Source organism: Musa acuminata, chromosome BXJ2-7 (assembly GCF_036884655.1).
Source record: "Musa acuminata AAA Group cultivar baxijiao chromosome BXJ2-7, Cavendish_Baxijiao_AAA, whole genome shotgun sequence".
In the NCBI taxonomy this organism is placed as follows: Eukaryota; Viridiplantae; Streptophyta; class Magnoliopsida; order Zingiberales; family Musaceae; genus Musa; species Musa acuminata.
The window spans coordinates 33,129,080-33,149,942 of record NC_088344.1 but is presented as its reverse complement, the minus strand read 5'-3'; the positions used below and the strand labels follow the sequence as shown (position 1 = coordinate 33,149,942).

The following is a 20,863-nucleotide window of genomic DNA, read 5'->3' as shown; positions in this document are numbered from 1 at the left end:
TATATTTTATTGAAAATCATGAGGAAATATCATTTTCAACATTTTAGTTGGTAAAATGCTCATATTATGTATGCATATTTAGTTATATTAAATTATGCTTATGAGCAAATTTTTTATGTTTAAAATGTCTAGTGATACATATAATCTTAATTAATTAAGAATTAGCCACAGCATCCTTAATTAATTAAAATTATATATAAAGTTAAAATAAGGATCACATAAGTAATTATACATCATATTGTGATTGATTATATTTCGTATAATAATTGTTATCCTACATGATCTTTTATTATATTTAATATAATTAATCAAGATAAAATATCAGATTATTTTCATAATTTACCCACAGGGATTATGAATTGAAATATAATTTGATAGTTTTATCATAAAGATCATATGAATCTATTTGAATTAAGAATTTAGCCCACAGGAAATTTTTATGCCATGAGATTCATATTTTTGGCATGTTTCACATTGGTAAAACATGTAATTTAGTCTATTAAGCTTCAAATTTTGACAAAAGCATATTTGATTTTATGCAGTTTTTCAAACTGTTAATTTCTCTGATATTCGATGTGATATTCCTGAACTTAATGGTGATAACTATAAGATATGGAAGGAGAGGGTTCTCCTCCATTTAAGGTGGATGGATATCGATTATGCTATCAGGAAAGACGAACCACCTATAGTCACTAATACCAGCACTCCAACTGAGATCACATTATATGAGTGATGGGAGCGATCCAATCGGCTCAGCGTGATGTTTATCAAAACTAAGATGACTGCTGGCATACGTGGTTCTGTTGACCAGCATGAAAATGTCCGAGACTTGCTAAAAGTTATTGATGAACAATTCGTCACTTCGGATAAGGCACTAGCGAGTACCATTATTATGAAATTTTCATCTCTTAGACTCACTAACATAAAGGGTGTGGTGAGCACATAATGCAAATGCGAGATATTGCGGCTCAACTTAAGAAACTTGAGGTTAATATGTCAGAATCCTTCCTGGTGCACTATATTCTGAACACCCTTCCACCTCAATATAGCCCTTTTAAAATTTCATACAATACACATAAGGACAAATGGTCAAGCAATGAATTGATGACCATGTGTGTTCAAGAAGAAGAGAGGCTAGTGATGGAATTGGGTGAGAGTGCATTGGTAGTAACCACTCGAGGGAAGAACAAAACTTACAAACATCAAGCCAATCAGAAAGCTCATCAGCAGGGAAAAGGTAAAATACCACCCCAAGCTGATATCAAGAAAGAAGCAAGGTGTTTCTTTTGTAAAAGAAAGGGACACGTGAAGAAGGAATGCACGAAATTCCAACAATGACTTGAAAAGAAAGGTAAACCAACCTCATATGTATGTTATGAATCTAATATGGTCAATGTTAATATTAACACCTGGTGGATTGACTCTGGATCAACAATCCATATTGCAAACTCTTTGCAGGGTATGCAAAACCTAAGGAAGCCAGTGGAAAGTGAGCAAAGCATCTTATCAGGAAATAAGATGGGCTCACATGTGGAAGCAATTGAAACATGCATTTTAACTTTAAGTAGTGGTTTTGTTTTAAAATTGGAAAGAACCTTTTATGTACCAAGTTTCTCACGAAACTTAATTTCTGTTTCCAGACTTGTACCATTTGGGTATTCCTTTAATTTTAAAGACACATTATTTCGTTTATTACATAAATCTGATTATGTTGGGAATGGTATTTTATCTGATGGTCTTTACCGTATTTTATTACAAAATGATAATACTCAAAGTTCAATGCATGTTCACGCTGGCATTAAAATGTGTAATATTAATGAGGACTCCTCTATATTATGGCATCGGAGATTAGGACATATCTCCATAGAGAGAATTAAAAGATTAGTTAAAGATGGGATACTTAGTACTCTTGATTTTACTAATTTTAAGACTTATGCAGACTGTATTAAGGGAAAGCAGACCAATAAGTCCAAAAAGGGTGCTAATAGGAGTTCAGACTTATTAGAGATAATTCATACTGATATATGTTGTCCAGACATAGACATACATGGTCAGAAATACTTCATCTCCTTTATAGATGATTACTCACGATATATGTATATATATTTGCTTCATAACAAAAATGAAGCATTGGATGCCTTCAAAGTCTTTAAAGCTGAAGTTGAGAACCAATGTGGTAAGCAAATTAAAATTGTGAGATCAGATAGGGGTGGAGAATATTATGGTAGATATACTGAAAATGGACAAGCACCTGGTCCTTTTGTTAAGTTTCTTCAAGAACATGAGATTATTGCCCAATACACTATGCTTGGTTCTCCAGACCAGAATGGTGTTGCAGAAAGAAAAATCGAACATTATTAGACATAGTGCGGAGTATGCTTAGCAACTCCGGTCTTCCTAAGTTCTTGTGGACTAAAGCACTAAAGACGGCTGTGTATATATTAAACCGAGTTCCAACCAAGGCTGTCCAAAAGACACCATTTGAACTATGGAAAGGTTGGAAACCGAGTTTGCGATATATGCGCATTTAGGGATGTCCGTCTGAAGTCAGGATATATAATCCAAAAGAGAAGAAACTGGACCCGAGGACTGTTAGTGGGTATTTCATTGGATATGTCGAAAAATCCAAAGGTTACAGGTTCTATTGTCCATCTCACACAACTAGGATTATGGAATCAAGAAACGCTAAATTTCTTGAGGATGATGTGATTAGTGGGAGCGATCATTTCAAGAACATAGTTTCCGCACATGATCATATAGAATCTCAACCTTCCACATCAAATGATAGATTGGTTATAGTTCATAGCACTCCTCAAGTACAAACTAGTGCTGAACAACCAATCATTGAAATTCCACAAGTTGTTGATAGTATTCTAATAGATCAAGCAGTTCAGGAATTACAACAAGCTCCTGAATAACTAGTTGAACCACAAGTTCCTCAAGGAACCATTGGTACAACATTAAGAAGATCTACTAGAAATAAAAGATCAGCAATTCCTAGTGATTATGTTGTATATCTACAAGAATCTGATTATAATATTGGAGTCAAAAATGATCCTGAAACATTTTCACAAGCCATGAGTTGTAAAGAGTCAAATTTATGGCATGATGCCATGAAAGAAGAGATGAATTCCATGATGAGCAATGGAGTTTGGGATCTTGTAGAGTTGCCTAATGAAGCAAAGGCTATTGGTTGCAAATGGGTCTTTGAAACTAAGAAAGATTCGTTAGGCAATATTGAGAGATACAAGGCAAGACTTGTTGCAAAGGGATTTATTCAAAAAGAGGGAATCGATTATACGGAGACGTTTTCTCCTATATCTAAGAAAGATTCTCTACGTATAATTTTGGCATTAGTTGCTCATTTTGACCTTGAATTGCAACAAATGGATGTGAAAACGATATTTCTTAATGGAGATCTAGAGGAAGAGGTTTATATGAAACAACTTGAAGGTTTCTCCTCTAGTGTTGGTGAACACTTGGTTTGCAAGCTTAGGAAGTCTATATATGGCTTAAAACAAGCCTCCCGCCAATGGTATTTTAAATTTCATGAAATGATTTCTTCATTCGGATTTGTTGAAAATCCCATGGATCAATGCATATACCAGAAGGTTAGTGGGAGTAAAATATGTTTCCTTGTTTTATACGTAGATGATATTTTGCTTGCAACCAACGATAAGGGTTTGCTGTATGAGGTGAAACAATTCCTTTCTAAAAATTTTGACATGAAGGATATGGGTGAAGCATCTTATGTCATTGGCATTAAGATCCATAGAGATAGACCTCGAGACATTTTAGGTCTATCATAAGAAACATATATTGATAAACTTTTAGAAAGATTTCGGATGAAGGATTGTTCACCAAGTGTTGCTCCCATTGTGAAAGGTGATAGGTTCAATTTGAACCAATGCCCAAAGAACAACTTTGAAAGGGAATCAATGAAAAACATCCCATATGCTTCTGTCGTAGGAAGCCTTATGTATGCTCAGGTCTATACAAGACCTGATATTGCATTTATTGTGGGGATGCTAGGTCGATATCAGAGTAATCCAGGTATGGACCACTAGAGACCTGCAAAGAAAGTGATGAGGTATCTACAAGAAACCAAAGATTACATGCTTATATATAGACATACAAACAATCTAGATGTGATTGGTTACTCAGATTCAAACTTCGCCGGTTGTGTTGATTCTCGTAAATCAACATCATGATATATTTTTATGATGGTCGGTGGAGCTATTTCTTGGAGAAGCACTAAGCAGACCTTGACTGCTACTTCTACCATAGAAGTTGAGTTTGTCTCCTGTTTTGAGGCTACTTCACATGGTGTATGGATTAAGAGTTTCATTTCTGGGCTTAGAATCATGGATTCTATTTCTAAGCCATTAAGAATTTTCTGTGATAATTTAGATGCTGTCTTTATGGCTAAAAACAATAAAAGTGGAAGTCGAAGTAAACACATCGACATTAAGTATTTAGCCATAAGAGAACGTGTAAAGGAAAAGAAAATGGTTATTGAGCATATTAGCATTGAATTAATGATTGCTGATCCTTTGACTAAAGGCATGCCACCTTTGAAATTCAAGGATCAATGTAGAGAAAATAGGACTTGGTTCCACTTTGTAATGATATTGAAACTCTTATATATTATGCAATTTTCTCGGTGCACATTATTTTGAGAAAATATATTGTTATTGGACCAAGAATAGACATAAGGTTTATTCATTAAGTAATATTATCATATTAAGATTAAGAAACTAAATACATCATGATACATGGATGATAATACTCGCTCTTAGAGGACTTATCGCTATGATTCGTGTATTTATTTCTTAAGAAAGTTGTTCAAAAAAATTAATTCAAATTATTAAGATAAACGTATAGACCAAGTGGGAGAATGTAACCGTTATTATTAAATATCTAATGTAATAATAATATAACTGTTATCATTAAGATTCATAATTCATTATCATGAATTTCTTCATTAATTATGGTTTAAATGATTTCAGTTTTTTATTCTTTATACATGAAACTGTTATTATTAAATTAAATATTTAATATCATTAAAGTTCTTCGTTATGGTCCAAACGTTACAAATTTGAATTAATTCTTGAACGTTATGAATTGGTAATAATAAATGTTCTTGATGGGAGAACATATATATATATATATATATATATATATATATATATATATATATATATATATATATATATATATATATATATATATATATATATATATATATATATATATATATATATATATATATATATATATATATATATATATATATATATATATATATATATATATATATATATATATATATATATATATATATATATATATATATATATATATATATATATATATATATATATATATATATATATATATATATATATATATATATATATATATGAGAATTTTGGTCCTTGGGCTCAATCATCTCTTTGAAGCGAAAGGCTTTTCTACACCATCTAAAGCGAGAGTTCTGACCCGAAAAGTACCAAAGTTCAAGAAGAAATCTCTACAGAAATTTTTGGCGACAATGGCTGGAGGTACGCTATTTACAAACACAAGTTAGCTTAAGTGATTTCTAACATATTTGAGTGTCATGCACTTGATTAAGAACAGGAGCGTGATATGCCAACGAGTACGTTGGAATGAGGGGCAGCAATATATGAACAGTAGAGTATTAGTTGCGAAGATGAAAGGTTAATTCGGAAGATAAGATTTATGAGAGATCGTGGAAGAAGATTAGGATGATATTCGTTTCTTCCACCTTATTCTCAATCAAGATCAAATCGAACCGTGCTGACTCTTCGACCATGGCATAAAGACTCATCGTCAATACCAACGATTCTGGGTGATGTCTATTTTGATGTAACTGAGAGAAAATGATCAAGTAAGGCAAATTGAGCTCAATCTTCTCTCTCTCTCTCCAACTACTACCACTCCGTGCGCAGAGGGTATACAGCCAATAAAGGGGGTGAGGAATTGGTTGGGATGATGCAGGAACCATCACTTGGCTGTAATGGCGAACGTGAAGCATATGAACTGGAACAGATAAGGTTGGGTTCCATTAAAGAACAAAGAAACAGTGGTGGCTTGATGCCTTGGGTCCCACTCCTTTCCTTTTCTGTTTCCTTGGATTAGGTTGAAGACACCTCCGCCTTGCTGTAGGTAGATGATAACCCTAATAATTAATGGCAGCCAACAGCTATCCTTTATGAAATAGGGAATCACAAGCAAAGATAGGATTCGTGCATGTCAAGATTGGCACTCATCCAGAGAAGTGAGATGAAAATGAAGATAATGTTGAGATACATACATTGCCAACCAGCTGTTAGGGTGTGTTGTGCCCCATATATTTTTGTGTCAGCAGATGCTGCTTCAGAACAAAAGAATCATGGTGTCTATCCAATCTGTAACCAGCTTCAACAAGCCACCAAGCATGAAGACAATTGGGTTATTACAGACCAACTCATTGACCTCTTGTGCTGTGTTATCCATGGATAAAAAATAAGACCAACAAATAGACAGGACCACAACACAACACCGACTGCTTCAGAATACAGGCAACGACAGCTTCCTAAGTCCATTCTGATCTTCTTTCTCTGCTTCGTGTGTTTGAAGGAACTCATTCTTCCGCAGAACTCCACTCTACTGCCATCATGACACTTCCAGCTTCCAGTGGAGCCTCGAGCTGATTTCGCTAAACAGGATCATAAGAGGTGCTTTCTTCACCAAACAACTCACATCAAGCTTTGTCTCGGCTTCACTTGCCACTTCCTGTATCAAAATCTAAGGTGCCAGTGTCAAAACCAAAATGACAGCACCTTCAGCGATATGACAGAATATGATGATCTGCAACATGACATCCGAACAAACTACTCCATTCTTCAAAGCTATCTTGGGCCAAAGTCTAGATTCTCCCACTTGAATGGCTCAATAGAACCAATCTGTGGTGAGCCTCGGAAAAATAAGCAGACACAAACACAAACTGCAGCAATTGCAAGCATCGAATGGACATAAGGGCGTTGAAGCAGCCCCCTAGAGTATGTCGTTCGTCTAAGAGGTCGAGCCCCCATTAAAGCGCATTGTGCACAAGATGTTAATTGTGAAGTTTGAGAAGTCCCATGCCTATTCAGTCCTACCCATGGCTCATCCATGGATATCTCTCCGCCTACAACCGATATGGTCACTTGACCATTTGTCCTGTCAGCAAGCTTCCTGGCCACCAGTCTGTTATAAGAAAGATTGTTCCTCAAAGTAGCATACATATAGGGGGACTGATCACTGTCATCCAGTATCGAGTTCCAGCAATTGATCCCAACCTAACAAATTAGAGATAAATAGATTAGTGAAATTCCATGCGAACGGTTCAAAAGTAACTTAAATGACGACATACACAATGGAACAAATGAGAAAAAAGCAACCTTTAATACTGCATCATTCCAAAATTGGCACACAATTGCAGTTATTTAGTTCATTTGCAGCATGGCACGTGCTGTTGTATCTAAAAATACAAGTGCAGGAGAGGATTTATCTGGCTACATAAGAATTAATTTTACCTCTTGTGGATCATTAGTGAGTGCATCAACAATGTCCTCTGCGTCCAGCATAGATGCAGCCATATGCAATGGAGTCATTCCACCAGGGCCAGACATGTTTGGAGGAAATAGATACACCTTCGTTGCATCTTTTCCATGGCATACACAATAATGGAGAAGCAAATCTATCATTTGCTTGGACTTTCTGTTAACTGCTCTGATCAAGAGGTGAACTTCTGAAAGCATTTCCAAAGACTCTTGCTCTAAGGCATCATTCCTCATGCTTCTTTCCACTAGAATATCTAGAAGAGTTTTGATAAGATTACACCAATCTCGCTCAACTGAAAATGTAAATAGGTACTTAAACCGTGTGATGGAGAAATCCAGCAAGGTCAGGCTCGATGGTGCATTAGTCCTCTGGAACAGCCAACCAAGTTCATTTAGGAAATGCATAACATCCTCTCTCGACCTGGGTTGCACACTACTTTGAACTTGTTCCTCTGGGATGGCATCTGCCATCTGAACATCTTCATCAATATCTGATTCAAGGGCTCTCAATTCCTGACAGATACTAGCATCGGCGATGATAACAGGAAAGCTGTTCCCTTTGAAACCATTTTCGACCTGAGTATAAAATTCAAAACTTAGTCTAGAGCAAGGGTTATTGAACAGCATATTCCAAAAAGCAGTAAGGTCATGTTTTGAACAATTTACTGCTATATCATCTAGACCCAATTGAAAGTGATCACCTCAATAAAACATCGACCAAAAACCCTTGGAGATCCTCCTGGAAAGTCAAACCTTTCCACACAGGAATCATCATATATGGTGCCTGGATATGCTGAGCAAAGAACTTTCGAAATGTATTTACCCATATAAGCACAGTGGATCCTGCATAATGAAACTAAATTATGAGCAACATGAATTGGGTAGTACAAGCATTTTAATGGACAAACAAGCATTGTGAAGCTCAACTCACTTGGTGCCAGGAACAGTCAAGTTGCGACCTTTTAGAACAAGGGAAGTCTCCTGCCCACCAACAATGGCAACAGGTGATATTGATGTCAGCTCTGGAGCACTCCAAGCTCTCCAAGATTTAGACAGGCGAATCTTCCCTGTAAAACATACCAATTATATAGTTATTTAATTTTGACAATTTAACTATCATGGTCATATTTTTAATCTGACAATTAGAATACTTCAACAAAGATGGTTCAATGAGCATTACAATACTTGAAACTAAAAAAAAAAGATGCTTGAATAAAGATGGATTAGGGAAGCATACCATCCTTATGTGACACCAGCTGTTTATTTGTAGAGACTAAAAACCTCCCATTCCGCCAAAACTCAGTATCAGAATATTGAAGTAGTGAAGTGACACGCTGAAGAAGATCATCATCAAGCTGAAAACCAACTTAATCTTTAGAACACTAAAGGCTGAAGTAAAGTGTGAAAACAAATGAATCATGAAAGAATAAGACACTGACTTCTTCCCATGCAATCGATGGCATTGATAAATAAATAGATAGAACCACACAACCAGGCCGAATGTAGCTCTCCATCTCTGATGGGCTGTTTGAGAGCCAACTAAATACCTGCAATAACAGGAATTATAAGTGTTTACTTTAGCACTCAATAGAGGCATGTTCATGGGAGACGTATGTAACATCGCCGTACTGTGACATACCACCTGGCACGGGTGGTATGTACCGATCCGATAGGGAACCGATATAAACAGTACATACTGATTTGTCAGTACATACCATACCATGTGTCAGTACATACCGTACCAACGGCTGGTCAGTACATCGGTACACAACGGTAAGACGAACCATGTTTCAAACTACCTGAGTACGAAGTGTATCCGGAAAACAACTCGGATCCTTGCCGAAGAGCTTAAATGTTATTCGCCCAGTCCGATCCTGTTTAGCCACGTCAGTGCAAATATGCAAATTAGATGGAATAGTATAAACATTCAAAAATGCATTTTTAGAATGTATGTTACCTGAGCATCAGAATTTGAACTAGAGGGAGAGTGATCTGAACCAGAAGACTTGTAACCTGCTCGATGCATGACACTTGGAACTGCCCCATCTTCAAGTAGTGTATCTGACTCCTTAAAGAGCTGAAGCTGTGCACTTCGACCATGGCTAACACTTAGCTCAATGGTTGCATTGTCTTCCTGACATTCTGATGCTTCTGCATATTTCTGCCTTTCCATGGTTGAATGTAAAGGGAATAGCTTCTTTGTAACTGGGGGAGAAGATGAAGGAGACCTCTCCTCCATAGGGTTGCTACTTTCAGAGGAAAGATATTTAACCATAGATCCCAGTTCTGTGGGACTCTCATCATCAGCAGGACCAAAAAGCTGCAAAGGTAAACTTTGACGGGCTTTATGAACAACCCGACAAGGCACTTCCACCCCAGACCGATCAGTGCATTTTTTTGTAAGGACCCCCGCTGAAGGATGGATATGAGTTGATTTATTATGTGAATTAACATCAGTGGGTGGTTCGGCATTTTGGATCTTGGCCTTATTATTGCCACTACTTTCACTACTCCCTTGTGAGAGAGAGACAGGGTCATTAGGAGCAGATGCTGCTAGCGCGGCAGAGAGGGCTGTCAGCAGGTCCGTTGTGGATGGTGCATTTTCTTGACTATTTTTCTTCAGTGATTGTTCAAATGACTCCAGTGCTGGAACTTGAGATACATTCAAATCAAAACTTCCAACAGGTATAGATGATCTTGAGGAAGGGTTCGCATTGTTTGGAGCACTTAGTTTACTAATTAGTTGGACAAGACGATCTTGATCAGGCAGAGGAGGGATGCTACCTGGTTTAACTTGATTATTACCTGCAGTCAGAATACCAAAGATGAAGCAAAAATCTCAGCATGACATGGAATGCCTATCTCCGAAGCAACACAGCATACCTTGCAGGTGTGCAAATATCGCTAACAAGTTGACGATATCAAGATTTCCATTTGTCGTACTCTCTTGGATTCTAGGAGGCAATAGTTTAGAAGAAGCATCCTCTGGTTGTGTCTTCCTTCTGCGACGATTGTGTCCTGCTAGCCGCCTCCTACAGCTTCTCTTCCCCTCATCAAACTCAGAAAGGGGGTGAAATCTAAAACACATAATATCACAAGATCAGATGTCTACAGATGGTAAAACCGACAACTTATAAGACATATATATAACTCTATGGTCGCATAACAAATGATGCAAATTCCAACAATCTTATAAATGCCAACAACTTCCAAAGGAGCAAAGGAACAATCATGTCAATCCTATTTCAGAAAATTAGCAACAGGCTGAACAAGTTCCACGGACACCAAATATCCAAGTTCATAGTTCAGACGAGCCAGATACACCTGATATGAATTACAATGATAACCAGAGAAAACACAAAGTTCGAACGGATCCATCTTACCTGCTGCACTGCTGGCAGAACCTCTGCATCTGCTTCCCCACAAGTGCCTTGGCAGTCTTACTGTGCACCTCGCACACCTTGTGCCGCTTATGGTAATCCTTGGCGCTCGACAGGTCCGCCTTGCAATCATCCACCTGGCACATCGGATAGTTGCCACTACTCCCTGGCAAGCCGGACCTGACCCTCTTGTTTGGCCTCGCCGCCGGCTCGTCTCCCGTGTAAGCTCCGCCTCCCAGCTTCAGCGATAGGTTCTGGTCATCCTCTGCCAAGTTCCTGCCAAAAGTCGAATCTTTCGGGCCCTCATCCCCTTTCCTCTGGTCGACCACGGCAGCAGCCGCATGTGACGGCTGGGACCCCAGGTGGAGGACCTCCGATGCATCGGTCGAGGGCTGCGCCGTGAACCTCACGCCATCCCAATCCCACATCCTGGGGTTCCAGTTACCGCCGTGGCTCGGAAGAGAAGAGCCCAACAGCCGATGCCGCTGGATCTCTTGCTCCTGGCCGTGAGGAAAGTTGGGATTGTTCTTCCACGGGAAGTCTCGCTTCTTGGCGAGCAGTGGCGCCTCATGGAAGGATCCAGGGAGGGCCTGGTTCTGGCGAAAGAAGACGGAAGGTGCGACCTGCGCACCGACCTCTCCCTCCATTTCCCGCGACCAAATCAAACCCTAAGTTCCTCCTCGATCGCCACCCAATAGAGAGCAGGAAGAGGGCAAAGAGAAGGACCTTTCCTCGCCTTCGCCTCCGATCCAGACTTCCTCCGCGAGATTCCGACCTACGCAACTGCAAGAAAACCCAGCAACGCATCAAGAAAAGGATCATCTATCTCACAAAACCAACCAAATCCTCCCTCCCCCAAAGATCACCCTTCACTTACCGAATACTCTCTTCGGCCCCATAAATTCCAGAGAAGCGCCACCAAATCTACATAGATCGGTCCGCACAGCCCGAACTCTCGACCCACGCGAAGGGGAAACAAAGAATCGTTCTTCAGTTACTCTTTCTTTCTCGCCGCGGGGTGGCAGAAGCCGTAAATTGGGGAGGAGACGAGGGCTTTCGGCGAAGGCCCAGAGGAGTGGAGCGAAAGGTAAGGAGTACGCGTATTACTGCCGCTATTTGCGTGTCTATTATTTGGGTGCGGTCCCAACATATATGCTTTTACCGATCAGCCCCTCTTCGTTTTTTTAATTATTTTTTATCAATTAAAAATAATAATATTTCCCTCCACATATTTTTCAAAATATATTTTTAAATTTATAAAGAGAAATAAATTAAAATATGCATTTAACTTAGATCACACAATAAATATATTAATAAATATTTGATAAATAATATAAATTATAAATATAGATTCTCTAAATTCTGAACATGATAAAAGGATCAATCATGATATTCTAATTTTATATTATCATATTTCAAAAATAAATATTATGATATATTTTTTTCAAAAATTTTAAATGATGAAGATTAGATTTATTCTCATTACTTTATAGCCCTTAATAAATGGTGAAAAAATTTGATAAATGGATTTGGTAATGGATTTAGAATATCATCGTTAGATCAATATTTTAGATTAAAAAATTATTAGATAAAACTTGAACTCAGTCTAATACATCATCATCTTTTACCAACTTGATTAGATAAAATTTTTATAATAACTAAATCTCGTAAGTAGATTCAGTATGTCACAGACAAATCAATATAAATGAGATATGGACTAAGTTTAATACACCAACACCAGCAAACAAATATTGTAAATAGATATATCTAGATTTTTATTTATCTTACTTTAATTGTATTTTTCTCTTTAATATTTCTCTCTTTTAATTTTAATCTCATTACCATTGTGTGCATATTATTTTTCAAAGTCTTATGTAATCTTTTTTATTATTTAGATTTATACATTATTTTTATATTTTATATTATTTGTTTTTTTTTTTAAGAAGGGTCTTACTAAATTTATGATATATTATGTTAATTTTATGAGTTATTTATGATTTTACCTAAATAAATAAGCTTTGGAGTGTTAAATTATGTGACATTTTATATAGTTATAATTAAGTTAGATATATTACGAATATGATTTGATAGTTATCGACTTTGATAGAAATAACTCTCATAATTATTTATCCTAAATTCTCTACTCTCGTTTATAAATAGATATAACCTCCTATAAACTAAAACACAATGTACGAATACGTATATACACATATAATAGGAGATGGGAGTACATGTTATTATTGAGAGATTATAGATTTTTCTTTATCTCCATTTAGTTATGTGAACTGGTCAATGAGATATTAGATATTTTCTCTTATCTCTCCTTAGTCATGTAAATCAGTCAATGAGATTATATATATTCTCTCATATCTCATTTGTTCTTAATCTATTGTTTATAGTAGTTTTGTGAAAAATAGAAAGAGAGGAAAAAGTGAGTCTAGTTCTCGTTGTTGATCGACATTACTATATATTTCAGATCCGACGATGGTGCACCCACAAATCAAATAATAACTTTCTGAATAGCATCGAAAGGTATGTATCATAAACTTAGATTTATTGTTATTTGATTTCATATTTTGATATTAAAATTTTTCACATAACAATAGCATAAGGATGGTTTTTATACTTATAATTAGTATAAGAGTCAGGTTTGAAATCAAATACTCTATATTTATTTATTAGCACCTTTCGTTTATCTGTATTATTGATCTACTTTTCTATCTAATCTGTCATGTTATCTTCTTGTAGGCAATGCAAGGTTCCTTGTATTTGATCGATGGGCCACTATCGATAGTATGTTGTTGGTGATAGTATTATTGAGGGTGCTGGCCTTCGATGATCGTCAGCCCAATTGCAAGCAATGGTTACATACCTAGTACAAGCATTGTGGGGTGTAACAGCATTGTGATGATTGCACAACATCGCTTTATGTGGCGACTGTAATGGCTATGTGCATCAGTGCTTGTGGCAGCTACACAACACCACCATGTGCAACAACAATGGCAACGCTTGCTGGCTGCATTTGACATCAACTAGATACCGAAGGTCGTGGTTCCCAATGATTATGCAATAGGATGTATAAGCACAATCGCCCACAGCGACGACCATAGAGGTTGCTAGTTAGAGACAAGGGCATTCGACTATCGAGGAACATGGCTGTGACATGTGGGCATGACAATAGCTACGAAATAAAATTAAGATTTTTTTTAAGAGAAAAGGATATTTTTACCCCAAAAAATTATGAAAATTACAATATGTGTCTTTAAATTTAACTTTAACAATTATGCCCTTCATAAATTAAATATTTTCATTATACCTAAGATAAAATTATAGTTTTACCCTTCAAAAATTAAAATTTTCTAAATTATGTCCTCTATTATAAAATTAATTAATTTGTTTTATTTTAATCAAATACTTTAATATGATTTAATTAAGATTATATTTTGATTACTTAATTGGATTAGGTTCGATCAATTAAGTTTTGATCAAATTCGAGAAAAATCAAATTTATCTTAATATTATTTGTAACTTATATCCCTATGTTTTATCTAGTTAGTAATTGTCAAAGTGACTTAGAATGATAGATTTATGGAATATAAATTATAATAAAAATTTTATAATTTATAAGATATTTTAAATTATATTTTATATTATTGTATTAATCTTGTAACCATCAAAGTAGTTTAAATCAATAAGTTATAAAATAATATTAAAAAAATATTTCTTAAATAATATTAAAAATAATATTCATAATGACACGTATAATTATGAGATCTAAATAATATCAAAGAAGAATTTACTTTGAATAATTATGTGATAAGATATGATGATACTATTTTGAATATCCTTATAGTCCAGGATTACATACCCAAAGGTAAGGTAGTAATACTATTCCACCATGATGATATCAGTTCTCCATTAATATTTTTGTATGAATAGTAGATATGCAAATATTTTATCCAAAAGTAAAATATATATTATTTTAATAGTTTAACATTTATTAAAAACTAAAAATATTAATATTATTTTATTTTATTATAGTGATATTTCCTTCATTATATTCTAATTTCCTTCATTATATTTTGATAAATGTTCCTATATTTTCTATATTAAATCAAGATTTAAAATTTCATATCGTATTAGTGTACTGAACTTTTGTTGGTACGGTAAGATACGACGTGCCGAGCGGTACGCTAAATTTAGACATAAAATTCTTCGAAAATACCTACAAAATAGAAAAAAATAAAGTTAGGATAAAATTTTTAAGTTAAAAATAAATATATATTTAGTATATATTTAGTAAAACTAATATAAATTAGGTAAGAATAGTATTACATATTTTTTTCATGACGAATAGCCTTATGTAAGATTCACAATTTTAGTCCATTATGGATCATGATTATGTTAATATTAGATTATTTTGTTACAATATAAATTTTAAGATTCAAATAAATTAAATAATCATATATGTAAATATACATGATTATTGATTGTTCTACTAAAACAAATATATTATATTGATATGTATTTGTATATTAATATAATATATTTATTGGACTAAATCATAAAATTGATTTCACGACATAGTACATTGATATACAGCATGTCATTGGTGTATCAATGTGGTGATGATTGTAAGTTGATCGTCATATATTGCATGTGTAGGTGGCTCCTAAGGTATATATTGGTGAATATTAAAATTTCTACTTTCGCTACTAATCTAATGTTCCATTTTGTATTATTACTCAAAGAAGTATGACTAACTATCACATATTATTGTTGGTCATAAGATTCTCCATATTATTACTTTGTAAAGTTTAGGAGAGTACAAAATATAAGAATAAGAAAGAGAATATAAGAAAAAATGAGTTTGAGATAGTTTAAGAGAATGTGAGAGTGAAATGAAATAAAATAGGAGGAAGGATGAGCTTAAAAACTTGTGAGAAAGGGCTCCAGTAATCAAATTGATCGTTAGAATACTATTATAGATTGGTAACGATCGATTTTGATTGTTACCGCTCGATACAGCCTCATATCGAACCAAGCATATCACTCGAATTTTAGATATTTTATTAATTATCCAAAAAATTTTAAATGGCTATAGATTTTATTATTCGAATTATAATATGAATATAGTTGAATATAGTAATATAGGATTTCTATAAAATAACTAATCAATATGAGTGAAAAATCTTAAAATTTAATTTTAATATTCAGGAAATACAGGTTGATATTCCTTTATCATTTTATATTTGAGAGATTGTTGTTTCTTAAATTACTAAATTATTTAATAAAAGTGAACAACAAACTAATATTTAGTGAACTCCCAGATATCATTGCTAATAAACTTATAGAAGTATCATGATTGTTAGTTTTGAGAATATTTTAGAGGGAAAGGTGACATGCTATTTCTAATTATTATATGACATATCTATAAGAATTAAATTATGATATAGAAATCAAAAGAATCTCTTATTGTTTTCACAAGTTATGAAAAATAATAATTCTAAAAAATGATACGATTCTGAAAAGACGAGTTAAAATCAATGGGCGAGAATGATGTCTGAAAACTTATTAGATTACCCAATAACTATAGAAGAGTTTGTTACATAAATATGATTCAAAGAATAATATCATAATATGGAATGATATAAAGTCAGGTTAGTGGCAAAAAATTTTATTCATAAATAATACATCAACCATAATGAGATATTTTTAATTTTTAAATGAACTCGTTAAGAATCATCATAATAGTAGTGCTTCGTTATGATTTTGATTATATCATATGAATATGAAAACAAGTATTTTGAATGAGGATTCATATTTATATGGGTTAACCTAAACAATTTATAAAGAAAATGAAAGAAATATAAAATTTAGTATGTACATTTAAAAAATTTATTTATAACCTTAAACAAACTTCTAGATAATGGTATATACAGTTTCTTGATATTATTATTTTTTTAGATTTAAAAAATTATTGATCGGTATTTATATCTAAAGATCACTAAACTAAAAAAATTTTCACTAAAAATTTTAATATAGTTGATATGAATGAGGTATATTATGTTATTGGCATTAAGATATTCAAAGATAGATTTTAAGGATTATTATGACTGTGTCAAAAAAAAAATATTAATCGAGTCTCGAAGAGATTTAGAATATAACTTTATTTAGCAAATGATAAAAGTAAAAATTTTTAGTAAAATAAGTATTTTTTAAAATAACTTTAAAAAATTTTAATAAAAAAATCTTCTTTATGTATACGTAGTTAAAAGTATATTATATGCTTAAGTCTATACTAGATTAGATATTAATTTTATAATTAAAATACTGGGTAGATAATAGAGTTATCTAAGACTGGAAATACTAAAAGATTACAAAGAAAATAATAAGATGTTCGGAAGAAGTGAAGGATTATATGCTCATATATATGAAATTAGATTAGCTTAAAATGATGATATTTTTCAAATGTTAATTCTATAAATTATTTTGATAATAAGAAGTCCACTTTATGATATATATTTATATCACTTAAAGGGGTAATTTATAGAAAAATATAAAGTAATATATTATTATATTATTAATAATAAAAACTAATTTATAATATGCTTCGAAGTCACTAATCAAGCTTTATGATTGTAAAATTTTATTTCAAGGCTTTGTATGGTTATGTTCAATTGTTTAGTCGCTAAAGATATTTTGTGACATATCACATTAGTTTTCTTATTTAAGAATGACAAGTATTATTGCAGCTCTATGCATTATGATTTAGAATACTTGATTATTAGAGAAAAAAGAGTCCAAAAATAATTAAAATCAATTAAGAACTTGAGTTCCAATATATTTATTATTGATTTTGACTTATAATCTAAAGTGTTTGAGATGATATATTTTTATATATTAGATTTGTGAGCAATTAGTAAAAGATATGGTGATATATGTTTGAGTGAATATTATAATTAATATTTTTATTTATATAATTAAAGATATATATATTATGGTTGAATGTGAATAGCCTTGATAAGATAAATTATAAAAATTATTTTACACTAAGGACCAGTGTTATGATATATAGAAGAAAGTATAACATTAATATTATACAATCATTATAACTCTAATAGTCAAACTTAATATGATATTATGTTTATTAGACTTATTGGCCTATTTTATAAAATTCGTGTATACATGTAAACTACTTTTTCAAAGTTTTATACTCTCATTAAATAATTTATTTTTAAATAAATTTTTATTTTATTTATTTTTATTTTAGATTTTTATATATATTCTCAATTAGTGAGTCAAGTGGGAGAATATTATATTATATGATCCTATCTAATTAGTAAGATATATTATGGATATAATTTAATTTTATTATGATTATTGATAAATAGAAATGAAATCCATTTATAATAGGATTCCTTATGAGATAATCTCTATGAGAGGGATTCTCTTAATTATTTATCGTAAACCTTCATCTCTCACTTATATATAGACAATATCTTATAATGACTAAAAATATAATTTGATATGTAGGGGACATAGATACATGATATTATTAAAAAATTATAGATTTTTTTTTATTTCCTTTGTGTTCTAAATCCATCGCTTGTAGTGAAGAATAACAAAAAGAAGAGAAAATGAATCTAATTCTGAAGGACAATGATATACCTGAAGATTAGAGAAAAAAATTTCTAAAGGACATCGAAATATATGCATTATTATTTAATCTTAGATGTTGATATTAAAAATTTTTATATAACAAAGATTATTTTTATTCTTACAATGGGCACTTAAATCTCTACAAGGCATCATCATCATGGAAAACATGATGAGAGCTAAGTTGACTTTTCTTACCAAAGAAAAAAACATAATATAGTAACATCTCATGTCCATTGTGAGATGTTTGTGACGTGATTGAATATGGATGAAGAATAAAAATTATAATATTGCTTGAAGAATAAAAAATTAGAGATTGATCTGAAATTTTTTCTATAAATTAAGAATAATAAAATATCAATTCATAAAAACAACATTGGGAGATCAAATCCTGAACATGATTTATAGTTGCCCAATAAATAATATTTATCATGGTATCATGTTGTCAATTTAGATTGCACATCTATCTTAATATGTTTCATCTTTTATTTCGTTTAGTGTTCATTCAACTAATATTTGGGTTATAGGTGAGAAATAATGTTAGCAATTTATACAAATTAGAAATCTTTTATAATTAATATTGTTTCATCTGAATCAATCACTATCTCGTGCGTGGGCCCTATCATTCTACATCGTGAGAGGGCAACAAGATCCGAAAAGGTGTAGGAAGAGATCTTTCACATGCAACACATGATTCTTGTCATGAAATAAGATCATGTGTGACTGAGCATTGTTGGTTTAAGCTCTCATTATGAATTTTTATATAAGAAAGCAAATGATTTCTATTATTATTATTATTATTATTAGTACACGAAATGGTTTGAAATTCGGAATCAAAATCGATTATTTAAGTTCGATTTGAATCAATCAAATAAATAAAAAAACTTAAACATTTAAATATCGTCTATCTTTTTCAATAACTTAATAAAGAGAAAATTAAAGATATATTTAAAAAAAAAATTAAAATTAAAAATTAAAACAAACTGTTTGTAACCGATTCGATTATAATTCTATATTCAACAAAATCAAGATTATCGATTCCAAAACCGAGATCATGATTTATCTATGTCAGTATATATATATACATGTTCTCATGAACTTGGTCCAATCACTTGTCAACTTATAAGATAAGGCAGTCCCACTTAGCTTAATCATGGTCACCATGGGATTAAAGTTAGGTTATGGCCATGGTACTACTCCTAATCCTAATGGGCCTCGACATGGATGATGATGGCTTCTCCTTACGATCTACACACAACCAAGAGGTGATACTTGTAGAACACACAAGACGTTCGTAAAAGTTTCCAGGCTCGAGCAGCTGTCCAAGGGAGGAAGATGAAGAGTTCCTATCATGGCCGACGTGCGTACCAACTCGTACAATCCCCATAATAAATCGCCATTATTAGAATAACTTAGTTCCTCGAGTTGGTCATTGGGAGAGTCTAAGAGTTAAGCAATGAATTAGGTTTCAGGCAGTGGAAAGAACACCTCACTAGAGTTGACCAATGTCGATTCGAACTTAGATGATTTGTCTAAGTCATCTAATATACTGAAAATAAAAAAAATATATAAAGCAAGATAAAATTGGTGGTTGTAAACTTAACTGATTTATCTAAGTCATCTAATATACTAAAAATAAAAGAAATATAGAGCAAGATAAAATCATAAAATGACACAAATATTAATGCCAGTTGAATATTGATGCCAGTTGAGTATCTTTTATGAATTTTTTTATACTATGTAATAATAATAATAATAATAATAATAATAATAATATGATAAAAAGGAGTGGTATGCATCTTAATATAATATAATATAATAATATCTTTTATCAAGCAGCTGCTCCCACCCACATGGCTTCTTGTGTCAGCTAAATAATCTTTGTACTAGAAATATTTTATTCTGTCGGTCAGCTTCCATTTTTCATGCTCCAAATAGAGAGATTTGTTAGATTATCAACAGAAAAATAATAATAATAATAATGCAATGGTAAAATAATACGTCCTTTCAGATCACTTTGGTAGCAGACAATGGTTTGACAGGGAGCTGTTCTCTGCTTTATATTATTTCAGCCCCTGTCCATTTCTTATTTTCTTAGGCAAAGCTCGTGTTGGTTTCCAACTCAGTTTGTCCTCGTGAGCATATATATGCAAGGAGAGGTGGCTGAAATATATATATATATATATATATATATATATATATATATATATATATATA

At 32.8% G+C, this 20,863-nt stretch overlaps 1 protein-coding gene across 1 annotated transcript; it reads right to left on the bottom strand.

Moving 5' to 3' along the window:
• Positions 1-6,313: 6,313 nt before the first annotated feature.
• On the bottom strand, positions 6,314-12,060 carry LOC103992394 (squamosa promoter-binding-like protein 15). The gene is made up of 11 exons (XM_009412071.3): positions 11,865-12,060; positions 10,991-11,770; positions 10,491-10,684; positions 9,565-10,412; positions 9,407-9,481; positions 9,047-9,154; positions 8,845-8,962; positions 8,539-8,674; positions 8,309-8,450; positions 7,581-8,183; positions 6,314-7,343 (listed from the first exon to the last, which is right to left on the bottom strand). The coding sequence occupies exons 2-11, from the start codon at positions 11,632-11,634 to the stop codon at positions 6,915-6,917; spliced, it is 3,297 nt and encodes a 1,098-aa protein (XP_009410346.2). The 5' UTR covers positions 11,635-11,770; positions 11,865-12,060; the 3' UTR covers positions 6,314-6,914.
• Between the last annotated feature and the right edge of the window lie 8,803 nt (positions 12,061-20,863).

Bases quoted from the DNA above. Each gene is read 5' to 3' on its own strand.
- LOC103992394 (XM_009412071.3), bottom strand. From the start codon at position 11,634: ATGGAGGGAGAGGTCGGTGCGCAGGTCGCACCTTCCGTCTTCTTTCGC. The intron at 10,685-10,990 runs GTAAGATGGATC...TATGTGTTTTAG, and splicing joins TTCTGCCAGCAGTGCAGCAG to ATTTCACCCCCTTTCTGAGT. The intron at 7,344-7,580 runs GTAAAATTAATT...CTAATTTGTTAG, and splicing joins TCACTAATGATCCACAAGAG to GTTGGGATCAATTGCTGGAA.